At 39.7% G+C, this 15,621-nt stretch overlaps 1 protein-coding gene across 1 annotated transcript in view; it reads left to right on the forward strand.

Moving 5' to 3' along the window:
• Positions 1 to 2,182: 2,182 nt before the first annotated feature.
• Positions 2,183 to 15,621, forward strand: part of LOC130031497 (guanylate-binding protein 7-like) — a 34,692-nt gene continuing 21,253 nt past the window's right edge. The window contains exons 1-3 of the mRNA XM_056122845.1: positions 2,183 to 2,372; positions 5,132 to 5,259; positions 9,812 to 9,921. Coding sequence (XP_055978820.1) covers positions 2,183 to 2,372; positions 5,132 to 5,259; positions 9,812 to 9,921 — 428 coding nt within the window. The remainder of the gene's footprint in view (positions 2,373 to 5,131; positions 5,260 to 9,811; positions 9,922 to 15,621) is intronic.

The raw sequence follows: 15,621 nt of genomic DNA on the forward strand, positions 1-15,621 counted from the left end.
ATACATGTAATCATTTGGAGAGAATGGCTCTTAATTCTTGTTCCATCATGTGATATAATTCCTCATTTAGAGAATATTACCATGTTTCACATGTAAAAGCTTCCTCCCCACTTGGAGAGAGAACGACACTGACCAGAGGCGAGTTGGGGCAATGACAGAACCCCCTCAGAATAAGATTGAAGAAAGTGACTTAAAGGAAACATGGGATGGGGCATGGGTTTTTCTCTGTTTCTGCTCGCTCTTAGTCACAGCTGTGGAGTAAGCTCCTTACTTGCCCCAGTTTGGGCACTGGGTACTTTCTGATACTGAGACAAGTAGAATTAACCTTGATCTATGCCAATTATGGCCCATGCTGGGACATGTGTTTGTTCAGGGACCTACAGAACCTATTGTAACCAAAAGTATAGAGTGTCCTCCCAGTGATTATACCACAGGTTATCTAGAAGAGCCCCTATACCAGGAACCCAACAATACTTGGCTTGCTTGCACGTAACCTCTTGCTTGTCCCCTTCCAACTTTGCCAATTCCAGTCCTCCTGAATTGTGTTTATGGTAAAGATTGTGCTACAGGCATACTGTTATCCTGAACAAGCTCATGGTTTTTCTTAAGGGCAAAATAAATACAGTACAGCTTATGGTCTTAAGACAGCAATACACTGGATTGGCCAGGAATCCACAGTCAGAGAACAGTTAAGCATACAAGAGTATGATTACTATTGAAGCCACAAAAAAAGCGGGGAGTGAAGAAATGAGCGACACCATAAGCAGTGGCAATGCCCAGATAGGCAGCAAAAGTAAAAAGAATCCAGCTGGCCGTAGGCTCAGTTCCTGAAACTGAGTTAGGTTCCTGAACCTGAGTTAAGTTTCCATTTACCCCAAATTAGAACAATATGAAACTAGCCAACCAGATCCCCCTTGGAAAGTTCCAGGGCCCAGCAGGAGAGCTCATCCAATCAATGATCGCTGAACCAGTAGGGCCAACACCAAAAATAAACCATTATATAATTCATTGTTAACCAAAAAGAATGGGAAGCTAATGTAACCCTGTGGTATAAAATGCTGAAAAAATTAGTCAGGATCTTTGTCAAGACTCCACTGCATTGATGAGACTCAGACCCTAGCTTGAGCTAGAAATAAAATTCCTTGCTTTTGCACCACAGAGTGATCTCTCACTTCTATCCCAAACCCGGTTTAACAGTCTCCTGGTGATTCCAGCTCTGGAGCGTGGGTTGGCATCAGTCTGGAGCTGGGAACTGACAAGAGAAATTTTTTTTCACATCATACCTTACTTTTACAACTTCTTAAAATTGGTTGATAGCTCCCCCACCCATCTCTGTGTACCAGCCCACCATAATCCTCCCTAACTACCAGCTTATTTGCACATTTCAGTTGACTCAAACAAAAATTGGGGCAGAGGTAGGAATCCGATTCTGGTGAGGGGGGTAGTATAGGAGCACTGTATGCATAAACTAGCAGTATTTTAAATCCTGGTAACTCAGTAAAAATGGCTTAAGAAATGATCATTGTTATAAAATTTTTACCATATTTATATAAATTTGCTAAATTTATATTGTATGAATGCCAAAATTATAAAAAGAATAGAATAATTGAGGTCTGTGATGAAAGCTCACAATTTACTCAAATTACACCTCTGAAAGTATAGGAAAAATTACAGTTCCAGTTTAAACAGATGCAGAGATGATTTATTTCAAATAACACAAGTGCAAACCTCCTCTAGAAAATTGTAAGACAGCTCAGTCAACACCGAACCCAGTAACATGGGGCCTGTAAGACAGTTTGCTTTAGTCACACACTCTCCTCTGACCCAGAGACCACTACCTGAGACAGCTCCTGCCTGGGACTATCTGCTTCTCCAATATCCACCTAGACCTTCAGTCAAGTGCCCTGTTTTGGATATAGAAGCATACATCCTGCTCTCATCATCAACATTGATTGGTTTATATTTTTGTTTTCACTCTATCACAAGAGCAAGTCTGTTTTATGGGATATTTAAGGTAAAAAAATGTGTATCCTGTCTGATACATTAGACTAAATAACATTTAGAAACATATAAATCTAGAAATGTGCAGAAGAGAAAACAGAAAAGCATGATTTGTGTGTCCACTAAGACATGTTGTTAAATTGAGATCTTGTTCAATTCTTTCTCTGTTTCACAGCTTACCATGTCAGTTGGATCTATCATGAAGGACCCCATCTGTCTGGTGGAAAACTACAAAAATGATCTGAGAGTAAATCGCAAAGCACTGAATATTCTTGAGACTATATCTCAGCCAGTGGTGGTGGTGGCCATTACAGGGCTATGTAGGACAGGTAAATCCTACCTAATGAACCGCCTGGCTGGACATAACCGTGGTGAGTGATATTCTGTGATGGGAGCCATTTTCATGAAAACACTAATAACAAAGGTTGAGCATGCCTTTTCCTTTCACATCATGTTGAGAAAGAATCTAAGCACTCTGATTAAAATTCTAATTCTCAAGTAACATTTATAACTTCAGACCCAGATGCCCACAAATTCTAAATCATCTGTCTGAGCAATAAAGATTTCCAGGCCCAATTAAATTATCCATCCCTTTGACTTGATCCCATCCACTCAGCTTCCAGGAGCTCAGTGACAGCAAATAATCGCTTCCTTTCTTCTACATGAATTTTTTGTTGGTTTCGGTTTCTGTTTTATTTTTGGACCACATACAACTATGCTCAAGTTTTACTCTTGGCTCTGTGCTCAGGAACCATTCCTAGTGATACTTTGGAGACTATATGGAATACTGGAATAAAACCTGAGTTGGCTGCATGCAAGGCAAACACTCCTACTGACTGTACTATCTCTCCAGTTCCTCTTTTAGATGACTTTTTCTCCAAAAATAATAGGCTGTTTTCAAATAACATGTAAATAGTTTTCAACATATCCTGCTTTAAAAGGGACAGACAGCAGAATGTTTCATATCTCTAGGAGATTACGATGTAGTTCTCCTTGCTTTAGTTCTTAAAACTTTGTTAAACTATATACCCTTATCAATTTCTCATATCTCCAATGTATCACTGTGTCACTGTATCACTGTCAACCCATTGGTCGTTCAATTACTCTAGCAGGCGCCAGTAATGTCTCTATTCCTCCCAGCCCAGAGATTTTAGCAGCCTCTTCTTACTAGTCTTTTCCCATCAATTGGAGCCTCTCTCAGGGTCAGGGTAATGAGACTTATTGTTGTTACTGTATTTGGCATATCAAATAAACCCCGGGGGGGCTACCTGGACTCTGCCCATGTGGGCAGGACACTCTCCATAGCTTGATGGGTTCTCTGAGAGGCATAAATGAAAGTCTCCAGGAAATGAAGATAAACACAAAAGTCCAAACCACACCCTCAGAGAGTGTCCCTGAGTTTACCAAATTTTCACCATGGTGGTATATCTTTCATATTTCCTCTCTAAGAAGAAATTTTATCATCTGTACATATTTCTAAAAAATTTGCTTAAATTTCATAAGAAGGGACTTAGACCCTGATGTTCTTTGGAGCTTACTACCCTTATTTTCAAAAAGCATTTTATAAAATCCATCTAGTTGTCATATGTCCCTGTAATTTATTTTCACTGTTTCTAAGTGTGAATTGTCAAAAGATAACACTACTTACTCACTTGACATTGATTAATATTGGTTGTATTTCTATTTTTATATTGTATAAATTCTATCTTTTATATTGAATAAATTATTTTGTCATGAACATTGTTCTTACATCCTGGTACAAATGTACAGTTTATAGCTGTTCTTCAGTAGTGCTAAGCAGTAGAACTAATATCACCCCAAGAATGACAGGTCCATTAAGATAAAAATCCCTTTAATACTGTATGTGGATGATCAGAATTTGATTCCTTTATGACACCATATCACATTTAAATTTTACCAATTGCTCATAAATTACAATCCCAGTGCCTTTTTAGGAACATTCCAGAATAGTTATGTTTTCCTCTCTTTGCATGTTTTTTTAAATAAAATGTTTTTTATTTTAAAATTAATTTGTAGCTTTCAAATTCATGGAAAATATTTGCACTATAACTATTACTTCTGTTTCAAACAAGTTTTCAAGGAGCTCAACACAAGACAGAAGTTCTAGTGCAAGCACCTAGAAGGTGGGACCTGTCTTATTTACCAGAATTCACTCCATCGCTACAAAATCCAGTCCTCCATAAACAGAGCATGAGATGAACCAACTGACAGTAAGAGGGTTAAAGAGCACTAACTTTACAAGTTAGAAAACATAAATAGAAAAGGAAAGCAGTAAAGGAAAAATAAATTTTAAACTGACAAATTTATCTTCTTCAGCTATAAATAGATAAATAGCTATAAATAGATATTATAAATATAATAGATATTCTGCATAGAAGTATATGTTCCACAGCTTCTTTGCATGCTTTTTGTCTGACTGATATATCTGATGCTAAATCTTAATTTACAAGGCCTGTTATTTTAATTAAATTATCATTTTAGGGTCAAAATTTAAAACATTTCTACATAAAATAAAGAAAAATTAAAATTTTTTCTTGAACAAGTGCTTATTCTGTGTAAAAGTGTACTATAGTTTTTATTTCTATTTATTTTCCTTCAGATAGGGGGCCAGACCTGGTGGTACCCAGGGTTTACTCAGGGAATCACATAAGGGTTCCAGGAATCAAACCCAGGTTTGCAAGTACAAAACATAGTCTAGAAACTACCGTTCTGGAACAATTCAGTGACTTGGCAGTTTGATGAAGTTCAGTGGTGAAGCTGGGCCATTTCTGTGTCAGAGGGTGTCAGATATGGCTATAGCCTGCTGTGCCTTCAGGCAGAAAGGGGAGTCTGCCCTCTCCCATCTCAAGAAGACCCCAGATTTCTCAGCCCAGACCAGTCTACCTGGGAAGATTTAGCAGTATCACATTCTTTGGGAAATGTGATCCAGGGCTGTTTTTCAGCCAGTAAAATGGCAGATCCAAACCTGGTATATTATCTCTCCAGCCTTGGACTACCGTCTTTGCTGAAAAGGAAGCCACCTTGGTCCCAGATAAGCTCTCAAATTAGCAAATAAATTCAGTCAGAAATTTATATTTTTGGAATATCTGCTTCCTCTTCTTTTTTGTAGGTTTCCAGCTGGGTTGCACAGTGAAGGCTGAAACTAAGGGCATCTGGATGTGGTGTGTACCCCATCCCTCCAAGATAGATCACACCCTGATACTTCTGGACACTGAGGGCCTGGGCGATGTGGAAAAGGCAAGGCAAAGAGTGATCTTTTCTCTTGATATTCTACTTACATCATAACTGGCCCCTCAATTCAACTTTTATGACTTATTCCCATAAATTGCAAAAACAGTTATAAATAATAAGACTAAATTGATTCTGAAATTTTACTGGAACTTTCAATAAGTATTTTGGTTACTAAGGATAGTTCTTACTTTTAACACTATGGTGGATGATTCAAGATAACAAATCAACAATGAGTATGGAAGTACTTGGTTTTGTGTTAGTTATTTTAGGTATACAATGATGAAGATGAGGACTCAGAGACAAACTGGAGAAACAACAAATATGCAATGTAATGATTCACAATATCATGAATATAAACTGGGAGCCTTACCCTGTCATTCAAATTCGGGAGAAAAATAATAGGAAAGTGTAATATATGGAATATATGAGCCATAGGAGTTTAAAGTAAATGAATTATATGGGACTGGAGATGAGAAAGATGAAAATTGACTTCAGTGAAGTAATTTATTTAAATCACTTAAGTCACTTAACTTCCCGTTAGTCGTCGATTTGCTCGAGCGGGCGCCAGTAACGTCTTCATTTGCCCCTGTCACATGCTAGTGTAGCCCAATGGCATCTGTTCGCTCTGGGAACATGAAGAGCCTCAAACCGATCATTCATGATCTTGATGAAGAAGTCTGACCATTTGGTAGGTGGGAGGCCAAGCGGTCTTTTGACATCCCGTGGGATCCAGTCGGTAACAGCTCTAGTCCAAACTTTTCTAGTTAGAAGTTCTACATGGAGCTGGAGAAGTTCTATAAAGAAGACCACACCTTCTACAAGATCATTGTGGGTGATTTTGATGCCAAGATAGGACCGAGAAGATCAGCTGAAGAACTTCACATCGGAACCCATGGCCTAGAATGGAACGAACAGGGTGAGAGACTGTCTGAGTTCATCATGTCGACCAAGACCATTCATGGTAACTCACAGTTCCAGAAGGCAGAATCTAAACATTGGACATGGGAGTCTCCCGGTGGACAATTCCACAACAAAATAAACCACATCATATTCAATGGATGGTTTTGTCTGACCGATGTCACTGTTGTCCCAAAATTCCAAAAGGGATCGGACCGCCGTCTCCTTCGTGCAAAATTCTACTTCACAGAGCGGGGAAAAAGGGCTGCAAAGTTTAAAAAGAGAACTCCCAGAACGACCACCAACTGGGAACTCTTTGGCACTATTGCGGCAACATGGGAAGATGCCATTGTTGACAACATTGACGAGGAATACCATCGACTGGTTCAGCACCTCCATGATTGTGCGAGAAACACCAAGAGAGAAATAGCCACAAAAAAAGCCTGTCTTGGAAAACTCTTGAGCTTATTTGCCAACGTGGTTTGGCACATGCCTCAGGCAACTGCAAGCTAACTTCTGAGCTCGCAAAGCAGTGCAGAGATGCGATCAAGGAAGACCTCAAAGAGAGAAGAGCAGAGGTGCTGGTAGATGTGGCAGAAGCCGGGAAAAGTATTCATAACGCCCGCCTGTCCTTCGCCAACTACAAGACCAAGATGACTGCCCTCTGACGTCCTGATGGATCCATCACATCCTCCAGAACGGCAATGGAGAAGATTATCCATGACTTCTACTCAAATCTCTTCGATAGCCATGTCCACTTGCCGACATACCAAATTCCACAGGACGGATATGTCGTTCCCAACATTCTCCCTTCCAAAATTTGAAATGCCATTTCGTCAGTAAAGAAATGAACAGCACCCGGCCCAGACAAGGTCACACCTGAACACCTGAAGAACCTGCCGTCAGTACTCATCAATACACTGGCTCGGCTCTTCACACGCTACCTATCTGAATGCAAGGTTACGTCCCAATGGAAAACCAGCAGGACCGTACTACTGTTCAAGAAGGGAGACATCCATGACATTGGCAACTATCGCCTGATCTGCCTATTGTCTGTCATCTACAAGTTGTTCACACGAGTCATCCTAAATAGGATTGGCAGAACACTAGATGAAGGACAACCATGCGAGCAAGCCGGGTTCTGCAAAGGATTCAGCACCATCGAACATATCCACACAATAAAAAGGTAAAGGTAAAGGCCCTCCTGTTGTTCATCGATTTGCTCGAGCAGGCCCAGTATCGTCTCCATTGGAGATTTTGTTGTTACTGTGTCTGGCATATCGAATACGTCACGGGTAGTTTGCCAGGCTCTGCTGTGCAGGGGAGATACTCTCGGTAGCTTGCCGGGCTCTCCGAGAGGGGCGGAGGAATCGAACTCGGGTCGGCCATGTTGGCTGCGTGTAAGGCAAACACCCTACCGCTGTGCTATCGCTCCAGCCCAAACCAAGCTCACTGAGGTTTCTCAGGAGTTCAAGATGCCACTCTGTTTAACGTTCATTGATTTAAAGAAGGCATTTGATTCTGTTGAGACGGAGACAGTCATTGAAGCTCTAGCCAATCAGGGCATTCAAGCCCAATACATCAAGATCCTCCGTGAGCTGTATTGCAGATTCACTACCAGGATCTCACCATTCTACAAAGAAGTAATCATTGATGTCAAGAGAGGGGTTCGGCAGGGTGATACCATTTCACCGAAACTCTTCAGTGCCACCCTCAAGAACATCATGCGACGACTGGGATGGGAAGGAATGGGAGTGAAGATAGATGGTCGGCAACTACACCACCTCCGCTTTGCTGATGACATTGTTTTAATAACACCAAACATCAGCCAAGCGGCACAAATGCTGGCCGACTTTGACCATGAGTGTGGAAAGGTAGGACTACAGCTGAATCTTACGAAGACAATGTTTATGAGAAACAGCCTCGTTCCTGATGCCCCATTCGCTCTCAACGGAACGACCATCTCCGAATGCAACAGCTATGTGTACCTAGGTCGAGAAGTCAATATGACAAATGACCTGGCACCCGAGCTGCGCAGGAGGAAGAGAGCGGCTTGGAACACTTTCAAGAACGTCGAAGAAATAGCTAAGAGGACGAAGAACCTCCGGCTCCAGGCACATCTCTTTGATTCCACTGTTCTTCCTGCATTAACATATGCCTCAGAGACCTGGGTCCTACTTAAACAGGATGAGAATGCTATTCGTGTCTCCCAAAGAGGAATTGAAAGAGCTATGCTTGGAATATCACGTTTCACTCAAATGAGAGAAAGAATCCGGAGTTCTGACATCCGTCGACGATCAAGAATCAGGGACGTTGTCTCATTTGCCAAGGTGTCGAAAATCAGATGGGCTGGTCACATAATGAGATTTATTTAAATAGTCTTAAGAAATTATTCACTTGCACCAGGAACATTCACTGAGATTTGAAATCTATGTTTCTAGGTTTTTTATTTTTACCGATTTCTATAAAAGCAAGAGCTAGATTGACCAAAGCAATATGAATGTTATCATTTAATTATTTTATTTTAGTATTAGTTCCAAACAATATTTTCTCTTATCTGTGTTAATGAGCAAATAGAAAATAACAAGAGTAGGCCTCTGTTTATTGTTTCAGTAAAAAGTTTATAAATTCTGGAATTTTAACTTCAGGCTTATAATATGCAATGTTCAATCTTAATACAAAGAAAGCACTGCTGATTCCTAATAGTAGTTTTCATCATCCTCTTCTTTTTTTAATCTAATTGCATCTGTCAAGGAACCAAAAACTGCCAAGTTGAAAACTTTAATAGCAACAAAATCACTTGCTGTCCTCACAACTTGTAGAGTGTTAAGTAACATATCATTGCAGAGTCACCCAGAAGTTTCCCCCAGACTTGTTCTTAGCCTTATCACCTATTATCACAAACATAGCCACAATTATCTACTTTCATAAAGGAAATTGCCTCTATTGTCTTCATGTGACAATTTTCAAGTTCATGTTCATGTTCAAGTTTCTGACAATTCTTGCTATTGTGTTGGGTTTTTCACATGCACTGATCTCTTGATCACTACAATTGCACTTTCTATCAGATATTCAATTCCCAGCTATTTTCTGTGTAATCCATTCATATCTTACACAGATATGGTTGATTTTTGTCAAAATTACCCGATTATTTATTGGAATTTTAACATTCCTTCTTTGTATTTCACAATAAATATATACTTCCACTCCTAGCAGTGTTTATCATTTTATTATTGTGGACATTTATATCAGCCTTTGCATAAAAATCTTCTAAAAGGCTTGAACTGAACACTATGACATCTGGTATTTTATAGATGTAAAATGAATTAAATTGAATGACATTTGTAATCCCCACATAGCTCAGAATTCAGAAAAATTTACATAGTACTTTTATCTCACATGTTACATTATATTCTATTTTACCTCAAGTATTAAACAGAAATTGACATGTATTTGTACTCCCTACACTTAGTTTAATAACTTAAGAAACTAAAGTCCTGAGTGAATCAATGCACACACCAAAATTTTAAGTTTGAGTTTGGAATAATTTTCAAATTTTATGTTAGCTTTTCAACTATAAAATGAATAACACAGTAAATGGGCAATTACTGATTCAAAAAAGAATAGGTTCCAATGTGCTTTTCTCTAATGCATTTTCTAGGGTGACTCCAGAAATGACTCTTGGATCTTTGCACTAGCCGTGCTTCTGAGCAGTGTATTAGTCTACAACAGCATAGGGACCATCAACTACCAAGTCTTGGAACAGCTACAGTATCCTTTCAAAAATTAAATCACCATATTTAACGGAATCAATGGGAATGGTAACTTAAATATTTCTTCTTTTCCACAACCCACCAATACTAAGAAGAAGGAAAAGCAGAGCAATGGAGTATTTATTTTTAATTTTTATTAGTGAGGTACAGTTGTAGACTTACACATTTTTGTGCTTGCGTTTCAATTATACAATGATCAAATACCCATCCTTCCAACAGTGCCCATTCCCACCACCACGGATCCCAGTATCCCTCCCACCCCCTATTTCCCCATCCCACCCTGCTTCTGTGGCAGAGCATTCCCTTTTGTTCTCTATCTCTTGTTGGGTGTTGTGGTTTGCAAAAGAGGCAATGGGTGACAATCATGTTTGGTCTATAGTCTACTTTCAGCATGCTTCTCCCATCCTGAGAGGATCATTCCAACACCTTTATTTGGTGTTCACCTTTCTATCTGAGCTCCCTTTTCCTCTAGCATGTGTGGTTGGCCTCCAAGCCATGGAGTAAAATTCCTGGTACTAATCTCAGCCATTCTTGGGTGTTAGTCTCCTATTTTGTTACTTTATGTTCCCCAGATGAATGCAATCTTTCTATGTCTATCCCTTTCTTTCTGAGTCATTTTGCTTAACATGATACTATCCATGTAGTAACACTTGTATGTAAATTTCATGATTTCGTGTTTTCTAACAGCTACAGAGTACTCCATTGGGTAATGTACCAAAGTTTCTTTAACCAGTCATCTGTTCTCGGGCACTCAGTTTTTTCCAGATTTCGGCTATTGTAAAGAGTGCTGCAATGAACAAACAATTGCAGATGTCACTTCGACTATGCTTTTTTCCTCTCTGGGATATATTCCCAGGAGTGGTATTGCTGGGTCAAATGGGAGCTCAATTTCTAATTATTTGAGAATCGTCCAAACTGTCTTCCAAAAAGGCTGAACCAGTCGGCATTCCCATAAACAGTGAAGGAGGGTCCCTTTCTCGCCATATCCGCACCAGCACCAGTTTCTTTTGTTCTTTTGGATGTGGGCCAGTCTCTGTGGTGTGAAATGGTATCTCATTGTGGTTTTGATCTGCATCTCCCTGATGATTAATGATATAGAGCATTTTCTCGTGTGCCTTTTAGCCATTTTGATTTCTTCTCTATGAAAGTTTCTATTCATTTCATCTCCCCATTTTTTGATGGGGTTGGATGTTTTCTTTTTGTGGAGTTCAACCAGTACTTTGTATATCCTTGATATCAACCTTTTGTCGGATGTGTATTTGGTGAATATCCTTTTCAATTCTGTAGACTGTCTTTGTATTTTGGTCACTGTTTCTTTTGAGGTGCAGAAGCTTCTTAGTTTAAGATAGTCCCATTTGTCTATCTCTGTTTTCACTTGCATAGCCAGTGGTGTGACATCTTTGAAGACATCATTAGCTTCTATGTCATGGAGAGTTTTGCCAACTTTTTCCTCAATGCACCTTATGGATTCCGGTCTGATGTTGAAGTCTTTAATCCACTTTGATCTTACTTTTGTACATGATGTTAGGCAGAGATCTGAGCCCACTTTTTTGCATGTAGCCGTCCAGTTTTGCCAGCACAATTTGTTACAGAGGCTTTCCCTGCTCCACTTCACTTTTCTTGCCCCCTTATTGAAGATTAGATGCTCTTATGCTTGGGGGGAGATGTCAGTATATTCAACACTGTTCCATTGGTCTACAGTTCTGCCTTTGTTCCAGTACCATGCTGTTTTAATTATTACTGCCTTGTAGTAGAGTTTGAAGTTAGGGAGGTTGATTCCTCCCATTTTCTTTTTCCCAAGAATTGCTTTAGCTATTCTTGGGGGCTTATTGTTCCATATAAATTTCAGGAGTGTTTGCTCCATTTCTCTGAAGAATGTCATGGGTATCCTAATAGGGATCTCATTGAATTTATACAGTGCTTTGGGAAGTATTGCCATTTTGACAATGTTAATTCTCCCGATGCATGAGCAGGGGATATTTTTCCATTTCCTCATATCCTCTTTTATTTCCTGAAGTAGCGTTTTGTAGTTTTCTTTGTACAGGTTCTTTACTTCCTTAGTTAAGCTGATTCCTAGGTACTTGATTTTCTGGGGCACAATTGTAAATTGGATTGTTTTCTTCATGTCACTTTCTTCTCTTTCACTATTTGCATATAGAAAAGCCATGGACTTTTGGGTATTGATTTTATAGCCTGCAACTTTACTATACAAGCCTATTGTTTCTAGGAGTTTCTTGGTAGAGGTTTTAGGGTTTTCTATGTATAATATCATATCATCTGGGAATAGTGAGAGCTTGATTTCTTCCTTTCCTACCTAAATGTCCTTCATATCTTTATCTTGCCTAACTGCTATTACAAGTACTTCCAGTACTATATTGAACAGCAGTGGAGAGAGTGGACATCCTTGTCTCGTCTCTGATCTTAGAGGGAAGGCTCTCAATTTTTCCCCATTGACGATGATGCTTGCTGTAGGCTTGTGGTAGATGGCTTTAACTATATTGAGGAAAGTCTCTCTATCCCCATTTTGGCTAATGTTTTCACCTTAAACGGGTGCTGGATCTTGTCAAATGCTTTCTCTGCATCTATTGATATGATCATATGATTTTTATCTTTTCTTTTGTTGATATGTTGGATTATGTTGATTGATTTCCGAGTGTTAAACCAGCCTTGCATCCAAGGGATGAATCCTACTTGGTCATGGTGTATGATCTTTTTGATGAGTAGTTGAATTCTATTTGCTAGTATTTTGTTGAGAATCTTCGCATCAGTGTTCATCGGGGATATCAGCCTGTAGTTTTCTTTTCTCATTGTGTCTTTGTTTCCTTTTGGTGTTAGAGAGATATGGGCTTTATAGAAACTGTTTGGGAGAGTTTCCGTTTTTTCAATTTCCTGGTAAAGCTTGAGAACGACTGGCAGCATGTCCTTTTTAAATGTTTGGAAAAATTCGCTAGTGAATCCATCTGGACCTGGGCTTTTGTTTTTGGAAAGACTTTTGATTACAATTTCAATCTGGTGATGTTAATCGATCTATTCAAATACTCTAGATCTTCTTGATTCAGCTTTGGGAGATTATTGGATTCCAGGAATTTATCCATTTCTTCTAGGTTCTCTTGTTTTTGGCATACAGACTTTCAAAGTAGTCTCTGATGATCTTTTGGATTTCTTCAGTTTCTGTTGTGATATCCCCCTTCTCATTTCTGATTCGGTTTATTAGGGTTCTCTCTCTCTTTGTTTCTTTGTGAATGTTGCTAGTGGCTTATCTATCTTGTTTATTTTCTCGAAGAACCAGCTCTTGGTTTCATTGATCTTTCGGATTCTTTCTTTGGTTTCCATGTCATTGATTTCTGCTCTAAGTTTTATGATCTCCTCTCTTCTGCGTGATTTAGGCTCTTTCTGTGATCCTTTTCTAAGGTCTTGAGCTGTGAGGTCAAGTTGTTTATGTGCATCCTTTCTACAGACCTAAGATATGCTTGCAGAGCTATAAATTTTCCCCTTAAGATGGTTTTCGCTGCATCCCATAGGTTCTGGTAGTTCGTGTCTTCATTCTCATTTGTTTCCAGGTATCTTTTGATTTCGTCTTTGACTTCACTCCTGACTCACTCGTTGTTCAGCATTGAGTTGTTTAATTGCCAGGTTTTACATGTCTGTGTGTGATTCACTTCTATCCTCAGTGCATCATGGTCTGAAAAGATGGTTGATACTATATCTATCTTCCTGATTCTGTTGAGGTATGTTTTGTAGTCTAGCACATGTTCTATTTTGGAAAATGTTCCATGTGCACTGGAGAAGAATGTGTATTCTTTCTTTTGGGGGTGTAAAACCCTGTATAGGTCTATAAGCCCTTTCTCTTCTATGTCTTCTTTCAAAGCCAATGATTCCTTGCTGAGTTTTGTTCTTGTTCATCTGTCCAGAGGTGATAAGGTGATGTTGAAGTCTCCAAGTACTATTGTATTGCTAGCAATGTCCTCCTTAAAATATGTTAGCAGTTGTTTTAAGTATTTAGCTGTTCCCTCATTAGGTGCGTATACATTTAAGAGTGTGATTTCTTCCTATTGTACGTATCCCTTGATGAAGAGAAAATAGCCTTCACTGTCCCTTCTAATCTTTTTCAACGTGAAATTAATGTTGTCAGATACTAGTATGGCCACCCCAGCTTTTATGAACGAGCTGTTTGCTTGCAGGATTGTTTTCCATCCTTTCACTTTGAGTCTGTGTTTGCTCTGACTGTTGAGATGAGTTTCTTGTAGGCAGCAAAATGTTGGGTTCTGTCTCTGTGTCCATTTTACCACTCTGTGTCTCTTAAATGGTGAATTTAGACCGACATTGAGAGAGATTATTGTTATGGGGTTTTGTGTCATCTTTCTGTAAGGGTGTGTTGTGGTTGTAGGGTTTGTCTTGTCTTATAGTAGCCCCTTTAGCCCTTGTTTTAGGTTTCGTTTTGAATCTATAAAGTTCCTGAGCTGCTGTTTATCAAGAAAATAGTGTAACGTTCCTTCAATTTTGAATGAGAGTTTAGCCGGATAGAGTATTCTTGGTGAAGCATTCATTTCAGTGAATTTTTCACTATATCTCACCGCTGCCTTCAAGCTTGGAGGGTTTCCTCTGATAGATGTGTTGTGAATCGAATGGGGTGCTCCTTTGTATGTGATTTTGTATATGATTTTCTTCTTCGATCTTGCTGCTTGCAGTATTGTGTCTCTATCGGCAGCATCGATCATTCTAACTATGATATGTCTTGGAGTGTTTTTGTTAGAGTCTCTTTTAGCTGGCACCCTTTGGGCTTCTTGAATCTGAATGGCCGCATTGTGGAGCTCTGGGAATTTTTTGGCGATGATTTTTTTAACCATGCTTTTTCACTGGGATTGTTTCTCTGAACTTCTGGTAGTCCAATGATTCTAATGTTGTTTCTTTTGGAATCGTCTCCTAGGACTCTGATTCTCTGTAGAGCTATTTTGAGGTCCTTTGCCATTGTTTGTTGTTGCATGTTGGCTTGGTGCAGCTGATCTTCCAGCTCACTGATTCTTTCCTCAGCTGTGGTCATTCTATTTTTGAGGGCACAGACTGACTTTTTTATTTCATCTATGGACTCTTTGATTTGTGCCATTTCTGTGTGTAGCTTTCCAATTTCTGCTCTCATTTCTTCCTGTATTCTTCCTCGATTGTGCAATCAATTGTTTCTTCCATGTCCTCTTTCAATTTACTGGATATCTGCCTGACTGTTTCACTGAGTTGATTGAACATCTTAATGACTTCAAATCTGAATTCTTTGTCAGACAGGTCCCTTAGGTGGCTAGCACTTACTGAGGCTTCTGGACTTGTTTCATGGTCCTCTCCCTATAGCAGGGATTTCGTTGTTTCTTCATGTTGGTGTGTAAGTATAGGAAGTAGATTTCTTCAGTAAGTTACTTGCCGTGTAGCCTTGGGCCTCTGAAATTAGGCCACGCCCACTTAAAAAAAGCCACGCCCGCTTCTTTAAAGCCACGCCCGCTTCTAAAGTGGCCACACCCCCAGGGTACCTGGTGTGTGTCAGGGTAGTAAAGACTGGGTGGGGAGAAGAGACCAGCTCAGCTGTGGCAACTCAAAGGAAGAGGGAGCGAGGCTCAGAGCTGCTTTGTCTCCCAGCGTCTAGAGGATGCCTGTGGGGCTTGCCAGGTGAAATCCAAGTCCCAAGTTCGAGAAGCAGCGGATAAACTGACCT

The sequence above is a fragment of the Sorex fumeus genome, unplaced genomic scaffold (assembly GCF_029834395.1).
Source record: "Sorex fumeus unplaced genomic scaffold, SorFum_2.1 ptg000047l, whole genome shotgun sequence".
NCBI classification, from domain to species: Eukaryota; Metazoa; Chordata; class Mammalia; order Eulipotyphla; family Soricidae; genus Sorex; species Sorex fumeus.